At 40.3% G+C, this 21,303-nt stretch overlaps 1 protein-coding gene across 5 annotated transcripts in view; it reads left to right on the top strand.

Moving 5' to 3' along the window:
• The window catches only part of ADAMTSL1 (ADAMTS like 1), a 649,946-nt gene that overhangs the window by 412,862 nt on the left and 215,781 nt on the right, over positions 1–21,303 (top strand). For all 5 annotated transcript variants that reach the window (XM_039544630.1, XM_039544629.1, XM_039544631.1 and 2 more), the window contains 2 exons: positions 1,673–1,800; positions 19,307–19,352. In XM_039544630.1, coding sequence (XP_039400564.1) covers positions 1,673–1,800; positions 19,307–19,352 — 174 coding nt within the window. The remainder of the gene's footprint in view (positions 1–1,672; positions 1,801–19,306; positions 19,353–21,303) is intronic.

The raw sequence follows: 21,303 nt of genomic DNA, 5'->3' as shown, positions 1-21,303 counted from the left end.
ATATCATGAATTAACACAGGCGTAGGAACACACACGAACAGAGTACCAAATTCATCTCCGTGTAAATGGGTGCAACCAGGGCTGCCCGGGGGGGGGCAAAATGGGGCAATTTGCTCCAGGCCTCGTACCCCACAGGGGCCCCCACGAGAATATAATATTCTGTAGTTTTGCAACTTTTTTTTATGGAAGGGGCCCCTGAAATTGCTTTGCCCCAGGCCCCTGAATCCTCTGGGCGGCTGTGAGTGCAACTCCAGTGAAGGCAATCTGCTTTGTCTCTTTTCTACAGTTTTCATTTCCCCCTTATTTAGTTGTTAAGGACATACAATGTACCACTAAGTCATGGCAAATTTTTTGTACTCAAGTAACTAATATGAGGGGGGTTACGCTACCAAAGTTAAGCCTCAGCATTCCTATGTGATCTAGATGTGTCCAGATGTTTGAGCAGAGCCAGCTGACCTCAGTGTTGGCGCATTGTATAAAAGTGCTGTCTTCTCTTCAACCAGCCTTGTTGCTGGGTGCTTGCCCTGTATAATATGTGACTGTGAGAACACTTGCTACAGCACACCCTGTAGGATTAGAAAATTCCCTTTTTAGAACATTCCCTCAGTATTAATAGTTAGGATAAATAATAAACTCTTGGTTCCTGCATTACAAATACAAACAATGGTACCTTTACACTGAATAACACATTTCTCACACTGTAAGTCCCAGCTGGTTAACAGTTTTAAAGACTGAGGGCAGCAGGCATAATGCCCAACTCAGTAGATATTGAGGGTTTGAATTTGGATCTAGGTCTAGGGCTGTGATATGTTCTAAGTCTGTTCTGAATAGACATATATGTAAGTGTTCACCGCCCCAGATCAGTCAATGCTTTCTCTTTTGCCTGGGAATAACACTGGAGTCTTTGCCAGGGTTCAGATTTCATTACAGAAGTTGCACATAGCTCTGTTTATGATGGTAAAGTGATGTCTATGTTGATCTGTCTCTGCTTCCGAGACGAATCCCTGCAGATGTACAGCTAACGCAGGTTCCCAGACTACTATACCGGTGGTTAGATGCTTAAGATTGACCGCTGCAAAAGTTTTCCCCCTATTTTTGTTCATTCCTGTAGTCTGTTCTAAATACAATTAAAATGCAGCATTCTTTAGGGATGGCCCAAAGTGCAATGAGCCAGTTTTTCCAATGAGTTCTTTAGTTGGCCTCCATTTGTACATACATACTTGACAAGCCCAATCACCTGCACAGATTATGGAATTTCTCCTCGAAAAACCAATTGTCCAAATGGGATTTTTTTCTTTTCTAGTGCAGCAAAAATACTCCTATGAACAACCCCGTATGACAGCCCCCTTCTCCACAAGCACAGAAAATGCCTGATCTCACTGCTGTATAAAATGCTCTTTCATATTAATCCTCCCTTGTCTCGAGGCTGCGATGGAATGTGAACGCTAAAAGGATGAAATTAGGTACCCTAAATAGCCATCTACTGCAAACACCACATTAATGCCCAGCAGTCAGGAATTTCAGCAAAACATCTTTCTGCAGGGTCTGCTAAGACCTGCAGCATATCTGATATGCAGAAAGACTAAGTGAATTACAATAAGATTGATTTAAAACAAGTTTTTCTTCACTAATCTCCTGGGTTATGTTGTTGTTGTTTTTTTCCCTCTTCTAGAGTTCCAGAACAGCTCGGTCTGAAGAAGACCGAGATACACTGTGGGATGCCTGGGGTTCATGGAGTGAATGTTCACGCACTTGTGGAGGAGGGGCTTCCTATTCACTCAGACGCTGCCTGAGCAGCAAGTAAGTAGATAAATGCTTTTATCTTAGCGGTGGGAGAACTCAACACCCTGACATATGTCACTGCATAAAGAGCAGTGGATGTGTTGGATGGTGCTGAAATTTTAGCCTCAGTGGAAGAAGGTTGCTTTTTTTTTTTTAATTCAGGCAACCAGCCAGCAGGTTTGATAGTCCACTATACCATTTAAAATGTGAAACCCATAGAGGAACAAAAGTTTTCTGCACAGTTTTACCTAAGCATACTGTACCTTGCCAGCTATTGAAAAGTGAAACTCCCATTCACCATCTGTGTTTGAGTGTAATCTTTTTCACACCCACATACTGGACTGAAGCTAATTCTCCATGTTTAGCACCCTAGAACCTTTAGCCGCATAGAGATTTTAAATGCATCACATAGACACAAAATAATATATTGGGTTGTATAAGTGAGAATGATAACAGCTCTACAGAGTGGATCTGCTGCTATTTAGGTCCTTGTGCTTAAATAAGGAGAAGGAAGAAGGCAGAGTGAGAGAGTGTCTATGGAATCAACTCATAAATCAGTTCCATTGGTCTTTAATACAGTAGGTTTTCACTGCCCCATTCACATAGAATCAATTCTTCCTGCCTGATGAAACCAGATGGGAGCTTGTATCCAATCAGAGATTAATCTCCATATTTTTAATGTGGAATGCAGGGGGTTATTATGTGCACAACTTCTGCTAGCCGGTAACAATAAATTGTAAACAGTAAAATTTGACCTTGAACTAGCACTGTCATAAATGTAGAACTTTTTTTCCTTTTTTTCTCGTTTGTATGCAGCTCCAAATTTAAAAAGTGTTAAATGATTAATTTTTGTGCTCTGGCAAGCATTTTACAATTAACAAAAAAAAGCCAGTGGGGTGTAAGGGAGGGAGGAAAGAAACACACCCTAACATTGGAGATTTTGAAATAAACCTAAATACATGACCGTTGAAAACCTGGCAAGACTATATGAAGAAATACCTGAGGGTGTATGTGTGGGACAGTTCATTGCTTGATACATTTGATCACATTACGGAAATGTATATGCTATATAGAATTGTACAACAAATAAAATTAAAAGGAGGAAGCTACAATTTTTTTATACAAATTAAACATTGACAAGTTAGCTCAATGTTGTGGAACAAACCAACCCACAAAGCAAACCTAAAGATTTCTTCTCCTGTGAGAAATGTTCATGGTATGTGATGGCTCCCATAACAGTAAGGGAAAACAGATAGGGAGCCCATCTTTTCAGTTCTGAAGCTATGCAAAGAATACTTGCTCCATTTCTAAATGAAATGCAGCTGACTAACTGAAATCAATTTCTTTCCAACCTGCAGTTGCCAATGTTCTGATTAGTATCACAGTGCTCCTGCCGTTCGTTAGGTTCAGTACTGTTTTGTTGTTAAATCTTTATGGCAATTGTGCAAGCATGAAGTGTTAGCTTGAAATTCTGTTTTCAGATCCCCATGGAAGATCCTAACTCTGACATTCTGATGCTCTTACATTCAGCACACTCCAATTAACGTCAGTGTTTGCATAAGTCAATAAAATAACATAATAGATATGTAGGACATAATTCTCCTCTCTGAGCTGCATGGTTTATCTCCAAACTAATATTCTGTGCAGAGCTACTTTTGATACCAGTGGGATATAAATACATGTACTATAGGAGGAGCAGAATATTGGAGTTGAGATCTGGTGTAAGGTTTTTGGTCATTAAGTAAGAGATAATTAATTAGTAATGCCGCCAATTCCTTTTAAAAATGTGGTTTTAAATATAATGGCTAAATTCTGGTCTCAGTTATATGGTTACAACCCTTAGTGAAGGCAATGGGGCTTGCACATGTGAGAAGAGTTTGGCCAAATATATATTATTATATTACTGCATATTGCATGAGCAGAAAAGAGAGGGAAAATAATATCCACAAAAACGAAAGGGCTTTGCTGTACTGCTTCTAACAGATCTTACAAATGCAAAGGAGAAATCATGAGAGAAGCTGCATGTACAGTACATTTAAGATGTGGGACCCAGTTGTGTGATCCTTATTTGCATTTGGTCCAGTGGACAGCCCATTAGGCTGCAAGTCAGGGGAGCTGTGTTCTAATCTTGGCTCTGCGACTTTTGGGCAAGTCACTTTGCCTCTCTGTGTCTGTTTCCTCTCCCACACATTCAGGCTTGTCCTTTAGACTATAAATTCTTCAGGGTTGGAACTGTCATACAGTGCATGGATGCACAGTGCATAGCACAAGGGGTCCTGATCTCATTTGGGGACTATAGGAACTATTGTAATACCAATAATAAAATACCTAAATTAGGAACACAGGCATTGTCAGACTGGTACAGACCCGAGGTCCCTCCAGTCCAGTATACTGTCTTTGATAGTGGCCAGCTCCAGATGCCTCAGATGAAGGTTAGGAACTCCCACATGTGATTTAATCTGCTCCATGAAGATGTTGTCCTAATCCATAGTAGTTAGATGGATTTAAATCCTGAAGCATTAATCCATTCAAATATCCTATGTTAGCATTAATTTTTATAACTTTGGATATTCATATTATCTGTATAACTGTCTAATACCTCTTCGAATCTTACTAAGTTATTTGCCTCAACGATGCCCTGTAGCAGTGAGTTCCACAGTCTAATTTTATATGGAGTGAAAGAGTAGGTCCTTTTTTTTTTTTTTAGTTTTGAATTTGCTATCTTTTCAGTTTCATTGAATGTCCCCTTATTCTTGTGTTGGGAGACAGGGAGAACAGAAGTGCCCAATCTGCCTTCTCTATACTGTGACTTTCCATTTGATTAGTAGTTTTATCATAAAAAAATAAGACATCACGATATTAAAATCCGTGAGCTATGGAGAAGGGATGACACATTCTCTAAATCTCGTTCTTGAGGCTTAAGGGAAAGGGGATAGGTGAGGCACTCTGTATGCTAACAAAACACCACAAAGTACTTAAATTGCAGTATGGTGGCACAAGGCAGTATCAGCAATGGAGGCCTGACGTAGGGAGATTCCACACTCCCTGGCGCTGTGGGGATGATCTTCATGCAGTATCTCTACAGGTTTCCTTGAGAGGGGGATTAAGATTATGCTGCAACATGGCAGCCCTGGGAATGTCCAGTGGGTCCCCACATTACATGCATCCACTGATCCAAAATTCTCAGGTATGGGAGAGCAGCAGGTCACATCTGCTACTGCTTCCTATGCCTTGTAGTAGCAACCATGGCACTGCTTTCACACAGGAAATTTGTATTAGCTGCTAAATACTGTGTTTATGGGAGCCCTAGAAATACATAGACCAGATAGAAAAACCCTTATATATGGGCTTGGCTCCATTCCTCAGGATCTAGCCTTTATTTATTGCCTACTATAGGAACTGAAGCTATTTCAACACCCAACTGGAATGAAAATAACATTATATCCTTCAGCTTTGTGACTGATAGAATACGTGTACATTGCAATCAAGTAAAGAATATTCCCAGCATGTGTGTTGATGCAAGTAGATTTGCACAGAAAAATAGGTGGCTGAGAACTCCTCGTATATTTCATATCTATTTTGAGTCCAGCTTTCACTGGAAATATTTTACAATTGCAAAGAGCTGTCACATCAATTCTGTTAATCTAAATTCACCCCACCCTAATCCTATAAATACACAGAGAGCTCTGGAATTATACTTTGTATGTTAACAAGCATTGCCATAATATTAAAATTGTTCTACTGCTTCTGGTCTTGGCTGGAAGGTAAATGTGATTTTTTCCCCCCTATAATCTTCCAGATTCTTCATGAAGTCATAATAAGGAAGGAAGGAGGAGACATCAGGAAAGCAGAAACTCACGGGACTATAGGAATGATTTTAGGAGATAATAGGTTAATTGAAAATCCAGAGTATTTACTTAGAATTCCTAGCCATTATTGTTGCTGCTGTTTCCGGCAGAAGGATGAAACATGGCTGTGTGAATGTAAAGCAGAATGCTTAGTGGAATGTGAAATCCCATGGACACTGACCTGCTGAATCTGAGTTTAAGGGTCAAAATCCATTATCATCATTCTTTCTTCTAGGAAATCCTGTATAAACTGCTTAACAGGATGGAGGTTTTCTTGACATTAGATGGGTGATATATGTGAGGTAGGGAAAGAAAGTAAACATTAACATCTTCCTGCCAAGCTCTCCTCAGCAATAACAGCAATGGGGGTGAGAAAGGGAGGGAATCCACACGAGTGAGTCACAATCCTAGCATTGTTTTGCATCTTCATGCCTGTCCAGTCACTTGTTTGAATTCATTTTTTCCTAATTAAGTACCCCCCTTCCTTCCTGATGGTGACTTCTCCTTGGTAATATGTCCAAACCACAAATCCAGCTGCACCAGCCCCACTGGTTTTGCTAACTGAAATAGTCTCTGAATTCATCTGGCGTTGGGAAGCAGTCCCATCCCACTCTTTTTTCACTAGCTGTTACAAACGGTGCAAGGTATCTATTGAGCCAGAGTGGCAGATGCACATCACTCAGAGGGCTTGAAGCTAGTGACGTAGTGAGTTGGATTTTAGGGAAGGGCTCAGCATTCCTATTATTACATATGGCAGAGTGGATCCAATGGCTCTGCTAAGTTAGAATCATCCTTGGTTCTACTCCAGCTAGATTCAGTTACTCAGTATAGTAGCCATTGATAGACACCCTTTCTTTGTGGAGTGAGAGAGGATAAATGACGTACTTTTATGATGCCTGTATCCTGTGTAACATTTTTCCAGGACAGTGTCTAGTTGTGGATTTGTTCCACCAGACACTAGATGTCATCTCTTCTTGATGCTGCAGATTATCAATTAAGGAATTAAAATAACCCAACCTCATATAGACCTGTGATTCTGAAACTGCTGTGTGTATGGTGCACTCATGTGGTGCACTGGCTGCTTTAAAATGCAATATCAGAACAAGAATCCATTATAACAACACTGATTAACATTATGAAGATGGTACACCAAGTACTTGTGAGTTTGAGATATGTTATGCTACGTCTTGTTTAAGAACTGCTGCAATATACCCTTGGTTCTAAATAAATAAATAAAAAATAATAATTGGAGACATACCAATCTCCTAGAACTGGAAGGGACCTTGAAAGGTCATCAAGTCCAGCCCCCTGCCTTCACTAGCAGGACCAGTTTTTGCCCCAGATCCCTAAGTGGCCTCCTCAAGGATTGAACTCACAACCCTGGGTTTAGCAGGCCAATGCTCAAACCACTGAGCCACTGAGTTCTAAGGTCCATAGCATAGTCTACTATCACATTATTAACCTTGGTGCTCCAGCACTTTTTCCAAGCCTCAGTTCAGAATAACTGTTGAGGTCTACGCTCCTGATTTGTGGATGCAATCATGCACTTAAGCTGTCTCAGTAATGTCAATTGCCAGAGCACCTGCAAAAATGTAGGCCTAGCTAACACTGGGCTAGAAATGTAGTCACATAAAGCTGGTGGATATTATTGGTGTAAAGAATAATAATAATCACAAGGTGGGATGGTGATGATGATGGTCATCTCTGAGGTGCCCTTGTATAGCTTTACAATATGAGACTACACGTTGGGTCATATACAATGGGTGTATTTGCATATTTTCAGCATGAAACAAATAGCGTAAAAACCAAATGACAAATTGAAGATAGACAGGTTTATCTGTAACATCTTTACACAGATCACCACAGATTGTAAGAATTCTTTTATTGTAGTGTAAAGGAAACCTTAGGTTTAGGAAGATCTAATGCGTGTCCTTCCAGTATAGCTGAGATGGGTAGGGTTTTTTTTCTCTGTCCCAAGACTCTATGTACAAAACTTATTTAGTAGAGAATGAAAAAATTTCTTTAGAAATAAAATTTCTATAGTTGTTTTTTTTAAAAAACCCACCTATAGAATTCTAAGAACATAAGAAATTCTGTATTAGATCAGAGAGTGGTCCAGTACCCTATTGCTGACAGAGGCTAGTAACATGCTTCAGAGGAGTGTGCACACTTGCTGTACTGCCCCCAGGGAAGTTTCCTTCTCCTTCCCCCAACTAGTTAGAGAGTTGGCTTATTCTCCGAAGCATGAGGATTTATTGCCTTTCCACAATTCCTTATCATTTTAATGTTTACTGTTATAACTCTGGATATTTTTATTATTCGTTAGAAATGTTTAATTTTGTTTTGACTTTTGGTAAGCTCCTGGCATGAATCATACCTTGTGGCAGTGAATTCCATAGGCCTAATCATGCATTGCATGGAAAAAGGTTTCCTAGTCTCAGTTTTGAACGTGACACCTTCTTTAACATGGCTGTCATTCTCCGTTAAGCTCTGCTTTTTTTTTTCCTTGTAGTTTCCAAAAACCTGGTATGGGACTTTTCCAAGAGGTAGGCTGGATGGTAGGGCCACCCTTGATCAGGGACCTTCTTAATGGAACTCCTACCCTGAGGATGACATCCGGAGTCCCTGAGGGTATGACTACACTGCAGTTAAACAGTGGCTGGCTCAAATCAGCTGACTTGGGCTAGCAGGGCTGTGGGGCTGTAAAATGGCAGTGTAGGTGTTTGGGCTGGAGCCTGAGTTCTGGGACCCCATGAGAGGGGTGGGTCCCAGCGCCCAGGCTCCAGCCCAAGCCCAAACTTCTACACCACAGTTTTACAGCCCGCAGTCCAAGCACCGTGAGCCCAGGTCAGCTGACCAGGGCCAGCTGTGGATGTTTAATTGCAATGTAGACATCAAGTATCAGAGGGGTAGCCGTGTTAGTCTGGATCTGTAAAAGCAGCAACGAGTTCTGTGGCACCTTATAGACTAACAAACATATTGGAGCATGAGCTTTCGTGCATCCGACGAAGTGGGTATTCACCCACGAAAGCTCATGCTCCAATACGTCTGTTAGTCTATAAGGTGCCACAGAACTTGTTGCTGCTAATGTAGACATCAGTGGCTGTCTCTAGTGTTTTGTGGCTGGCTTTTCTATGTTGCTTGGCACCCTCTGTGACTGTTCTTAATCACTTATATCATCATCTCTTCCTTTGAATTTTGTTTTCTTTCCTAAGTTTATGTTGGCTGGTAACATCTGGACTGGTCCCAGTTTTGTTCTAAGTCATATTTCACAGCATCCCAGTTACTGTATTTAGAGATGGGTCCTTTTCGAAAGTAACAAGCGCACACCCTAATTAAAATAAATAACTGTTCTAGTTATTATTCCCTCTGCTTCCTTTGTTACATAGTCATTTTTTAAATGTTCTGAGCATTAGGCATTATTTTTTTAAAATTTGTTCTTTATAATGTTCCCTCTGCTATCACTGGATTAGAAATTCCATATACTACATAGCAGAAATGTTTATGGGGTAAAAGTGGCATTGTTATTAATAACATATGTATCCAAAAGTTTAGATATGGTGTTCTAATGAAATGCATATGATCATTAAATAGGGTCATTATAACACTTGTGGAATCACTAAGCAGCTTGTACAGGCAAAGTTATTTGATTTGGGAGAATGATTCTCACTGACACCATCATCCTAGAATAGAAACCGGGCATGTGTGTATGTACATAATATTGTTCTGTGGTTACATATCTAAAATCTGGATGAAACTCTGAATATCATTATTTGGTAGAATTCACTTGGCTAATTTGAACCTCCTAGCATCATTTTTGTTTTATTTTGTTTGTTTTAGTCGCTGTGGGCTAAACAAGGTTTCACAGTGATTGGGAGAACTTTCGTTGTTTTAATTTGGTGGGGAAACATCCCCGTTTTTCCATAGATGTTACAGGTTCCAACTAAGATAATGTCAAAAACTCCAAGTTTAAATCCTAGTATTGAGTTAAGTCTGTCTACTGAGATGTAGCCCACACTATGAAAATTCTTGGGAATCCCTCATTTAGATGGTAAATATGCCCTGGTTCACCTGAAGAGTTTATGCATGTTCATAATCCTTTCAACAAACCTATTCCGATTTTTGAACAAAAAAGTATGAAACCAGGCAAGTTTTTTGTGTAGTTTGGAGTTTCATTGTAAATATTTTGCACAACTGTATTATCTACAGGCAAGAAGTTATACTGTCATTCTCTAAAGCTCCTACAGAGAGAAATAGATTAGATGTGTAAAAAAGTGAGCATTATAGTACGGTCATGTAGTTCAGATCCAGATTCAAACTTCCTCAAAGTTTACTGTGTTTCAGAGTCTAGAATTAATTTGGCCCATTGGAACAAGCCACAAAATTTGGATTTAGATCTGAGATTTTACTGAGGTGAGGCATGGTCAGATCTGGGATTTTATTATTTTGCATCCCAAAGACGTTCTAGATGCTTTTGGCTCAGACCCATCTCTGTGCTACAGTAGGCCAGGTTATATTCGTTTAGGTTTCCAAGAGTAACTCGTAGTACTGTACTTGCTTTCCATTGGAGTGATGGAGAAAGCCATGATAGTTTTGTTTTGTTTTGTTTTTTTACTGAAAAACATTTATTTTAATTCTAACCCTTTCATTCTCTGCCTCTCTTGGCTAGTGAGCAACTGCAAAAATATTTGCAAATGTAATGGGCTTTGTGTATATATACAGTATGCACTGTATGTGTATTTTACTGATAAGTCTAAAGCCAGAGGCATTGTTTTAAACTATTCTCAGGGAAAGCAAAGATACTGAAGTGACAAACAAACCAGAGAGAGACTAAATATATGAAAATAAACATAAGTCTAAAAGCAATCTGGCCAAGTGTGGGCACTTTTTTTTCTTCTTTAGCATCTGTATTGGTCTCTAACTTTCTCCCAAGTTTTATTGTTGCCAATTTAGTTAGGCTAGAGATGTCTTACTGAGGATTTTTACTATAGTCTAACAGTCACTGTTCAGATAGCTTGTAAGACAGCAAAAGAGTTGTTGAAAGTAGAAACTGACACATACGGGGGTGGGGAGAAGCAAAACACTATGGTCTCTACAGCATTACGGGACCAAACCCCACATTTGGACATGAGTGTGGTGACTACATCAGAATTTGAAGGGCTAACCTTTATTTCAGTAATGGGCCAAATGAAACTTTGGGATCTCAGTCCTCCTTGCCCACAAATATCCGGGTGTTTGAAATATGGATCCAAATTGTGTCCCCAACCCATCCCTGATTTTGACACTTCAGAGGGATAGCAACATTCACTGTGCTGACTGCCATGTCATTCTTTGTCTCCAGTAGGTTCTTCTGCAACTGTTGCTGAAACCAGTGGGAGTCCTGGGTGCAAATCTTCTCATGATTAGACTTTTAGGGCGGGGTGTTCAAATGTACAGTGTTGGCCTAACTTTGCTCCTGTTGAAGTCCATAGTAAAACCCCCATTGGATTAATTGTGAGTGGAGTTAAACCTATGCTCTCTGTTTTGAAAATCTCACCCTTAGTTATATAGAGACAGGCAAGACCAGACATGGCTTTGGTTTTGTGAAGTCCCATCGCTCATGTTAAGGTTGTAGAAAACCAAAACGAATGTGATTAGGGTCTCAGGCCCATTTTTCTCAATTTTCAATGGAAGCAAAAACAAGGTTGTGATTTGGGTTTTGCCATTCATTCATTGGTCAAGGATTTGGTTGGCCAAATTGTGATTCTGGCTGGTATTGACCACGGTCTGTCTTTGTCTGAATCCTCAAAACTTAAAGGGAAGTTAGATAAATAGTTAGGGTTTTAACACGTCTAGCATCTTCAGGTAATACACTTTATTTAACCATTATCTTCGTCACTTTCTTTTGATTGAACAGAGTAAAATAATAGCAATGCTGGCTCCTTTTCCGCTGCTCAGCAGCATTGAGTATGTGCTCCCATTTTCATGTGCTGTTCCACCGGTGACTAAGGGAAGATGCAGCTATGTGTAAGGTCATGCCTATAATGTTGCCCTTAATTTGAAGGGTGTATATACCCCAGAATGTAATCAAGCTAATTGCAACCATATTATGTGCACTCAGCCACTATAAATTAATAAAATAAAACACTACATACTTAAGGGTTAATTTAAAAACAGGCTTTCAGAAGCAAGGCCAAAACTACTGCCACTTCTGCTAATCAGAATGGGGAGGGGGAAAGTAAATAACTAAAAATGAAAAAAAAAAAAAAAGTAAACAGCCTTAAGTCTAAATATCTCTGATATTAAAAGTTTATTAAAAGTTTTTTTTAAAAAATGATAATTTCATAGGAGTCATTATAACCTGTGTGTTTTGTAATGTTATAAAAAGATTAAATAAAGAAGTGTACTTTGAAAGAGTCCTTTGGAGCTATCCTGGGAAAGTTATCCTGACATCTTTACTCCCCTGGAGGGAGGCATTTGGCCAGCGCTGACCCATCATTAATTACTCAATATCATCTCAGAATATAGATAAATATCTGGGATGCTCTAAACCTATGGCTTATGTCTGTGTGTGCTTAAATGTAATAAACTGCAGTTTTAAATCAAGCACGCTTACCTGCATAAATTCTATCAAATGGAATTTCTGTGTTCCTATTAATTTATTCCTGACACCATCTGGAGTAAAATAGCTAAATTGCCCCTGCTGTGGGTTCTGAAAACCCTGGGTAACAATAAGATATTAAACTATTAAAGTTCACTAATTCTCACACCTGATTGTTGATCAAGCTCTCTCTACTGGGCAGAGTTGTCCAAAAAAAATCAAATTTTGATAAAAGTTGCCTGCAAAAGTCAAAAGGTGAAAACTTTTGCAATTTTTTTAAATTTTTCAATCAGTTCTACTGCTAGTTATATCTAAGTTAATGGTCCTCTGACTGGTGGTCCTGTGAAGAGATGGTTGGTCAACATGGTGCTGGTTCTCCTCTATGATGCCACTGAAGAGGATTTAAAAACCACTAAAAATGAACTACTAGTATTACTTTTCCATAGAAACAATTGCTGTAGTTGCTGTAGAAATGCTATATGTTCATGAGTGGTAGGGCATGATATAATCCACAAGATTATTGTTAAAGTGTGGGCCATACGGAAAAACTTCGAGAACTTCTGATCTAAGTCAGTCAGCTCCTAACTATGAAAGGACATACACTAGGAAAGAAATATTTTCCTTGCATTAATGTCAAATTTTAAAAAGACCCTCAGTGGCTGAGAAGCAGATTGTTTACATGCGCGATTGAGATTTTCGAACACTCACAAGGTCTCAGGGTGTTCGTATCCTCATTTTGGTTCAGGCCTATATTTAGTTAAAGTAATTTATTTCTCTTTACTCTGTATAACAATGTCTCTCTTGTTACAACACGGTTCCTTATTTTGCATTCAGTGATATTGGGGTCAATCCAGAGTAATTCAGTTAACTTCAGTAGATTTACATCAGTGTAACACAAAGCAGAATTTGGCATGGAGTCTCCCTTTTAAACCCAAATTTACTGCCATCACACACAGAGCCAGTGTTTGTTTCAATTTAATTGTGATAAATTATTTACACCAGAAATGCTGATTCCCTAAAATTGAGACTGTCTGAAATGTTATTTATGCCCAGGTATTAATCTCTAATTATTTTAAGCCTCCTGCATTACTACTTCTAGTCTTGCTCTCACTTTAGGTCATTATCCTACTCCGCTTCCCACATGTGGGCCTTTGGCAACTTGAGACGTATGACTTGTGTTTTGATTTTCCTAGCCAGGTCGCTGACTGCAGTGAGTGAAGTTGGCATTTTGCCTTCTGGTTGTTTATTTTGTTACTGCTACAGAAAGTTATTCATAAGATGTATTTCTAAATTTGCCAGGGCATTTTGGCTTGTCTGTCCCTGCCCACTTTTCTTGTCTTAAAGTTAACTATCCCCATTGCATTTCTGATGTTTCACGGGACAAGGTGTGGGAGTCTAGCAGAAGCTGTTAGTCTTCTAAACTTAAAGAGCTAAATTTTCTAAAATCTGCAAGTCTAAGTTGCATGCGCAAAACACGGGGCAGCTCAGTGGCAACATAACAATGGGAAATTGTAAGTTCTTTGGACAGTTTCTCATGTTGAGCATGTTAACAGCATGTTTTGCACACACCATATAGGCACACCCCACCAGGTTATTAAAAAAAAAACAATTTTTTGGCCTTGATTTTCAGCGCTTGGGCCTGCCTTCTTGCTACGTTTGATGACTAGGAAAAGGAACATAAGAGAAATGAGCCACCTGTTTTCAGGGCCGATGCAAGGATGTTTTGTGCTCTAGGTGAAACTTCCACCTTGCGCCCTCCACCCCCGCGCCCCTGCCCTGAGGCACAGCCCCCCACGGCAGCTCCCTCCCTCCGCCCTGAGGCGCCCCCTCCGCGGCAGCTCCTCACCGCTCACCCTCCGCCCTGAGGTACCCCCCTGCCCCAGCTCACCCCTGCCCCACCTCCTCCCCGAGCACGCCGTCGCTGCTTCACTTCTCCCGCCTCCCAGCTGTGTTCTGTAGGCTGCAGAAACTGCCTTTCTAGTCCTCACTGGCTTCTGCTACCTTCTTGCCACATCCCTCATTGCTACAATCGTGTGGGATCCATAGCAGGAGAGAATGCACTAGTAGCTGTCCTGGCTGGCTGGACAGGTGAGAAAGGAGCAGAGACATAGGAAGCAGCAAAGAGTAGGGGATGAACACTTTAATGGGGAAAAAGAGGAAGTCTACATGGAAGAAGAGTGGGAAATCTGCAGGAGAGGGAGAAAGGAAAGCGAAGATATGGGAAGGGTGAGCGAGGGGAGAACTTCAGGAAAGGCGAGAGAGCAAGATACCAGGGAACAGTTTAAACCAGGGAAGTCAAGGCCTCATTTTGGGGAAAGAGAGTGCTGAAGTGTTGCCCATATGGGGTACAAGGCGGATGGCTAACATCTACCCCTCCCGGGGTGCTCAAACTTCCCTGAAATACCAGAGGACGCAGGAGCTTGCCAGACATCTCCATAGGCAACGAGGGCAAGGGGTAGGGAAGACCGGGGGAGGTGTATGCAAATAAAGAAGAATGAGAACAATCTAAAAACTACATCCGTTTTCAGACCCCAATGCTGGATATTCATATAAAAGTAAAATTAATATTCCCATCACTGACTGGAGCCTAGTGGCCCAGACCCCCACCAATTTGTTTCTGGAAAAAAAACAGTTCAAATGTTGGCAACTCTGGGGGAAGGGACATTTCCATAGGCTCTGGTGTCATACCCTCTCTGTGAATCTTAGTGTCACCCTTGCAAGATACAAGGAAAAGGGGCCAGCTGCGGCACTGCAAAAAGGGCTGTTGTACTGCATGAGCCATTGAAAGGTTTCTAAATCCAGCTGAGCACAAGGAGCATCATCTCCATCTCCATTGTGAACGTTAGGGGACTTTGAACCAAACCCCCATGCAGACAGCAATCTGTAGAGATAAAGAAAAAGTGAGGTTTCTTTTTTGTGGGACAGTGTTGTAAGAAAATATGATAAGAAAGTTTGGAATTGTTTACTTTAAGTTTATTAAAGTATTCACCCCTGTTTAAAGTTGTTTGTGTTCTTTTAAAAGTCTGCTTGTTCAAGTCCAAGCAGCCTGGGTTTTTCCTCATAATAATAATAATGAATTTGCATATTAATACAATCTGCAAGTCGATTTGCATATCAAGACACCCCCCCAACAAGCCCCTCCTATGTAAAGTCCACTACAGCTTGTGCCTGATGGTAGCCTCAGTTGTACAGATGCACAGTTTGTGGATCATCATTGCTCTCAGACATGCCTTCTCAGTCAGAGAACAAAAGGGTTTCATTACAAATACTAGAATGTTCACCAAGCTTCAGGAGAAACATCTGTTGGGCTGCAACTACCCATAATAAATCCTATTTTGATGGAAGCAAGGGTCTGATCCTGCACCACAGGGGTTAATAATGCTTTTACCATTCATGGGAGCAGGATTAGACCACAACTCTGCATTTCGCTCTTCCTCGCGATAAGGTGTTTTTGCAGCATATATGGTTCTTTTAGACACTTTTTTCCTGAAAAAATACAGTGATTTGGAGGTCTCAAAGACTTCAGAGGAACGTACAACCTCTTTCAACATCTATCAACAGAGGGCAGCCTACTGCTGCATGTATTGGCTCAGATAGTCCGGTAAGGCCAAGGAGCGCACAGTGCAGTTCAAGAGGGGAGGTGTAACAGTAGCCCTTGCACTTTCCAGATATGAGGCTAGACTCCCAGTGTAATATTTATGCTGGTACCAAGTATCAGAGGGGTAGCCATTTTAGTCTGTATACAAAAAAACAATGAGGAGTCCGGTGGCACCTCAAAGACTAACCGATTTATTTGGGTATAAGCTTTCGTGGGTAAAAACCCCACTTCTTCAGATGCCCAGCGTCATTGGGACATAAGGATTTCCCAGCCACACCTCTTTGTCAGCAGAGGCTAAGGGAATGGCAGGAGAGTCAAGACACTGCTACCTAAGTTCTGTGCCACCACAGGTTCTCCCCTGGTCTAGGGTGATGCTCCCAATTCCACCATGCCAGCTTTCAAGCTGGTTTGGGTTGGGGTGTATTGCAAAGCAGCCATAGTCCAGCACAGCATCTTGACAGGGTGAAAAACAGATGAGGAAATGACATAAATGTTAGTGTCGTGCAAAAAGTTTCTGTCAAACTAAATGAAATACTCATGGTGCCCTATTTTAAATGTTGAGCTAGTCCAAGACATAACTTTGTGTTTAAAGTACAGAGGTTACTAGCATTGTCATTTTCAGGTTTGAGGTTCCCACATCATTTTGAATAAAATGTTAATGACCGCAGAGGTCTCTCTCATTTTTAAGATTATCTGGTACCTTGACCTGTACAGCACAGTAATCTTAGCAGCCTTGCCAAGGTGCCATGAAAAAGCACCAGCCCAGACAAAATCTACCTGCCTGCTCTTGATCACGATGAGTGGTGATAATGAAGAAAGGTGCTGTAGTCATGCACAAGAAAAATTACGTACTCCAGGCAAGTGGATAAGTAGGATTTTGCAAGACCGACCCCTAGTTTTCATGAGTCAAAGTGGCTCTAGTTCCATGCAGAGATCTGCACGCTTGTTCAAAACAAGCACAGCTGCCAGCCAAAGGAGTGAAAGTGGGAGGAAAAAATGGCTGGGGGTGCAGCAGTTGGCTAATCAAAGTACAGTACTTTGTTTTTCCACCAAATACAGGGAATGAATATGAGTGATGCTCTTGATTTTTAGATCAGACAATATGAAGAAACAGAGATCCAGCCTTGGGAAGGCTTCTGTTCATCAGTTCTAAGGTTTATAAATTATAGTAATTGAAGCTCCAATAACAGCAGGTCTGTGTGAGGCAGAGATTTTTGATGGTGTGCATGGCATTAATGAATGAGGTATGTGTCAGGCCTGCCAAATGAGTTGCTCTGATATGGTTGATGAAAGTTTTTGCTGCAAAGCATGCACTGAGTTTGCCTATACACTGCCTTGTATGCTTGTCACTTATGCTTTCAGAAAGGGGTGTGCCTGCAGTAGGAAAAAGAGTGACTTTGCAAGGAGCATAAGTTCTAAAATCTGCCTTGTAAACTAAGTAAGGGAGTCTTCTGACTCATTCTTTCCTCACTTTTATTAATAGTGCAGTTTAACTAGTATAAATCCCTGCACTACAAAAAAAAAATGACCAGTATAGCTATGTCAGTTAGAGTTGTGTTTTTTACTAATATATCAAAATGAGCACTAGTGTGGATACAGTTCTACCAATAGAAAGAGATACCTATATTGCTTATTTTGCTTCCCAAACCAGAATAAGCTAAACCTGTATAAGTACTTTTATACTAGTACACTATGCTCAGACCTGGCAAGTTGTACTGCTTTAAATAAACTGTTATATAAATTAAACATTTATATATTATATAAATATACTGTTATATTTAAAGTAGGACAGATTTGTATGTGTAGACAAGCCCCATGAGGAGAATTAGGTCTTTAATTTTTATATCAAAATGGTCAAAGTTTTCTCTGAATTAATTTTCTTGCACCATGAAAGCATTGCACCAGCAGAGCTATAGTTATGATTCTCACGGCGTTTTCCTACATATTAATTACTTTCAAACTTATTATCTTTGGGCTGAAATTTCTCATGCTCATTCTCATCCCAGAAGACTGAATGGGTATTTTTTCTCCATTCCTTAGCACTGTGTGCAGTCATTTACACACTGTAAAGCTACCATTCTGATCTGGTAGCATTTTGTACTCACTTAAGTGTAAATGGCTACACATAGTGCAAGGCAGTAGAGAATTAAGTCTTGTGAGTTTTTGGTTTGTTTGAGTAGGTTGAAGAAAACCTATTCAGGTGACTTTAGAGTTAACTCAGAATGGAAAAAGTTTTTTGATCATTTAATAAAAAAAAAAACCTAAAAATCATGCAGATACTGTCCTGGCACTTGGATAATTCCGAAATGGTTTGGGTTTAAAACTTTTGACTTGGCAGGCATGTAGTCCTCAAGGAATGCATGCTTTGCTCAATCTGGAAAAAAATTAAGAAATTAAAAATGAAGGGAATTCTGTTCTGGTGTAGGTGAAGAACAATGTAAGGGCCGAGTTCTCCATTCTGTTTTTCACTGAGAACCTCTGCTGGATAGTCTGAATAGAGCTGGGTGAGATTTTTCAACCCAAACCATTTTTAGGCAAAAATGAAGATTTGACGTTATTGAAATATTTTGCAAATTTGTGTCTGTTTCACTCAATTGTTTTGGTCAGGAAATACCTTTTAAAAATTCCCCCAAAATCAAAATGCGTTGTTTCAACATTTTCTTAAACAAAACATAACTTTGTTGGTTTGAAATTATTTTTTGTTTCAAAATGTCCTTTAGAAGGCCCCGCTGATGTGGTTCTGCTGTGTGGGAGGAAATAGAAAGATTTAGTGAAGTCCACATAAGGGGTGCAGAGTCCCTAAGCTCCATAGGGCCCAGCTGCTCAGTGGCTCTGCAGCACAGATTTGGGAGTGAAGTGGGGCTGGGAGATCTGTTTTTACACAGTTATCCTCTTGCCCTCCCAGGTAAGATGTGAGGTAAGCACTGAGGAGGTTGTACGGCTCCACTGCTGCTCTGTGGCTTAGTAAAAGGATTCCTTTCCTCCTAGCCCATGAGGAATACCCCCTCATGCAGTCTGGCTGCCAGTGCTATGTGTCAGTGTTAGGATTTGGGCTGAAGTGGGTGCGAAGTATAGTTATGCAGCCAGATGCACACTGCTGCAAGGTCACTTCTGCGTTCTTGGGAGATGTGCAAAATTACTGATGAAATTCAGGTGTAGGCTTCCAGCTCAGTTTCTGATGCTGCATTTCTTTACTCTGATTACATAGTTGATGCACTTCTTCAGGAAATGCGCTGCATATCAGGAGAGAGTATTTTAGGGAAGGAATGGAGAAAAGAAACTAATGCTAGGAGTATCTATATAAATATGCAGTTGCATTCAAGAAACAGAGTTATGCCTCCGTTTCCCTATCTGTAAAATAGGCATAATGAGCCTTACTCTCTTTTGTAAAAAGTGCTTTGAGATCTATGGATGAAAAGTTGCAATATACAGTAAACACTAAATATTGCGATATTAAGTTATTAATGTGTGGGGGGGTATTTTTCTTTTTGGACACAGGAGCTGTGAAGGGCGAAACATTAGATACAGAACATGCAGCAATGTGGTAAGTGAACCTTACTTATGATTGTAATACTAATAACACTTATTTGTAATTAATATAATTATATAAAGTAAGTAAATAATAAAATGTGGATGGTAATACTAATAATGTAATTATTTAAATAATGCTGGTGCCATGAAAATACTGTTATGTACCTCACTATTTCCAGAGCTAATTTGGAGGGTGGTAGAACCATGATACTAGCATCATTCCAGCCATGATTATTTATTTCCTTTATAAACTGGACTGAGCTCATGAAGCATGGAGAAGTGGATTCACTGTTCTGTATAGTTAGTTTGGTGGCAGGAAGGGCCTGGTCCTCTTCTAGTCCTTACTTTGGTAAAACTCCTACTGACTTCAGTAGGAGATTTGTCTGGCTGAAGGACTGAGCCCTAAAGGACTGACTTCCACAGAGAATGGGAGGAAGTTGGTGGCTGAAGAGAAATATGTCTGTCTCTCTCTCTCTCTCTCTCTCTCTCTCTCTCCTGTTCCTCCCCAGGGTTGAAATCCCTTTGAACATTTTATTGGGGTGTTTTGCGATGGTCCCTTGCATTCACCTATAATAATTTGCCACTGTCTGCCATTCTAAAGGTTTTCAGTTATATCTGGTGGTGAATGCAGTTTTCAATACTCTAAAATAAGCATCTCCAACTTCTCTCAGCAGAACAATAAGCTGTTTACACTGGTGAAAACAGAAGCAAAGACTATAATGTGGAAAGTCTTATATTATGCTAAAAATCATAAAAATTACATGGGTCAGCATGAATTTGATTGGTAAAAATGGAAATTAAAGCCAGTCATGCATTCAGTAAAATTTTCACACCTCACAGGGTCAGATGGAGAGGTCTCTCAATGGGAGCTATGTCTGAGAAACAGCAGGGTAAAAAACTGAGTAAATTCCTCTGGATTTGGCTCATGTTTTTCACAGAACATGAATTGGTTATTTCTGCACAGCTCTAGCATCCCCATGCAGAGAGAATTATTGTCCCTTTTTTCTCTCACTTCTGCTTCAGTCAAAAATTGTGCGACTCCGGGGGTTTTCTTTGGGTCACTGAAATCTTGCTTCAGTCTAGACATGTGCTGCAGTAACTGACAACAACTTGAGTAGTCAGTAAATAAGCCTGCCTGCTGCTTCGTGGGCCGTTTTCCAACTGTGAGGCACTTACACTACACCAGGACACCGAAGAGAGCAGGAAGGTTAATTTGTGTCAGTCAAGCCACATAGCTGTAGCTCCATGGAATATGACATGGAACAAAAGGAAGAGACACTGTCAAGGCTGATTGGCCTAAAATAGACCCACCGGCTTTAGTTTGGTTTTCAAGTGCATGCACATCATGTCAGCCCTGCCTGCCTGCCTGGCTGGCTCCTTTAAGCATTGAGGGAAGCGAAATGTACTAGGATCCTGCTCTGCGTGGGTTTGCTGTTGCTGGAGCACCCTTCTGAGAAGCTGTGATTTCATGTAGATTATAACCCTGCTATTGGAGTTGCTGAGCGGATTTTCCAAGACACAGGATTTTTTTTGTAAATGTTATTTTTAGGTTAGGTTCAATTTTAGGCCTGTGGACCTGGATGGTTTCTCTTCAGAATAAAAGCTCCTGTAGTTTTGCCTAGAAGAAGTGTCTTTACTTACCTAATACTTAACAATATTGGCTCCAAACTTCTGATCACGTTAGTAATGTAAAATTCTCTTGATTATCCAACACCAATTAACGAAAACTTAAACTCCTGGTGTGAAATCCAGGCCCTACTGAAGTCAGTGAGAGTTTTCCTTTTGATTTCAGTAGGGCCTGGATTCACCCCTAATGTGTGACTCTAACATGAACTTATTCTGAAGAAGGTGCAATGCTGAATTTTCCTCCATTGTTCACTTGTCAATAAATAGATAGTGCATGTGCTGCAAAAACCTATTAAAAATAAACCTAATTAGACCTTCTGTATTTGCATGCTCAGTTA

This window comes from Mauremys reevesii, linkage group 6 (genome assembly GCF_016161935.1).
Source record: "Mauremys reevesii isolate NIE-2019 linkage group 6, ASM1616193v1, whole genome shotgun sequence".
Classification (NCBI taxonomy): domain Eukaryota; kingdom Metazoa; phylum Chordata; order Testudines; family Geoemydidae; genus Mauremys; species Mauremys reevesii.
Note: the sequence above shows the minus strand (reverse complement) of the source record. Positions and strands in the feature narration are given on the sequence as shown.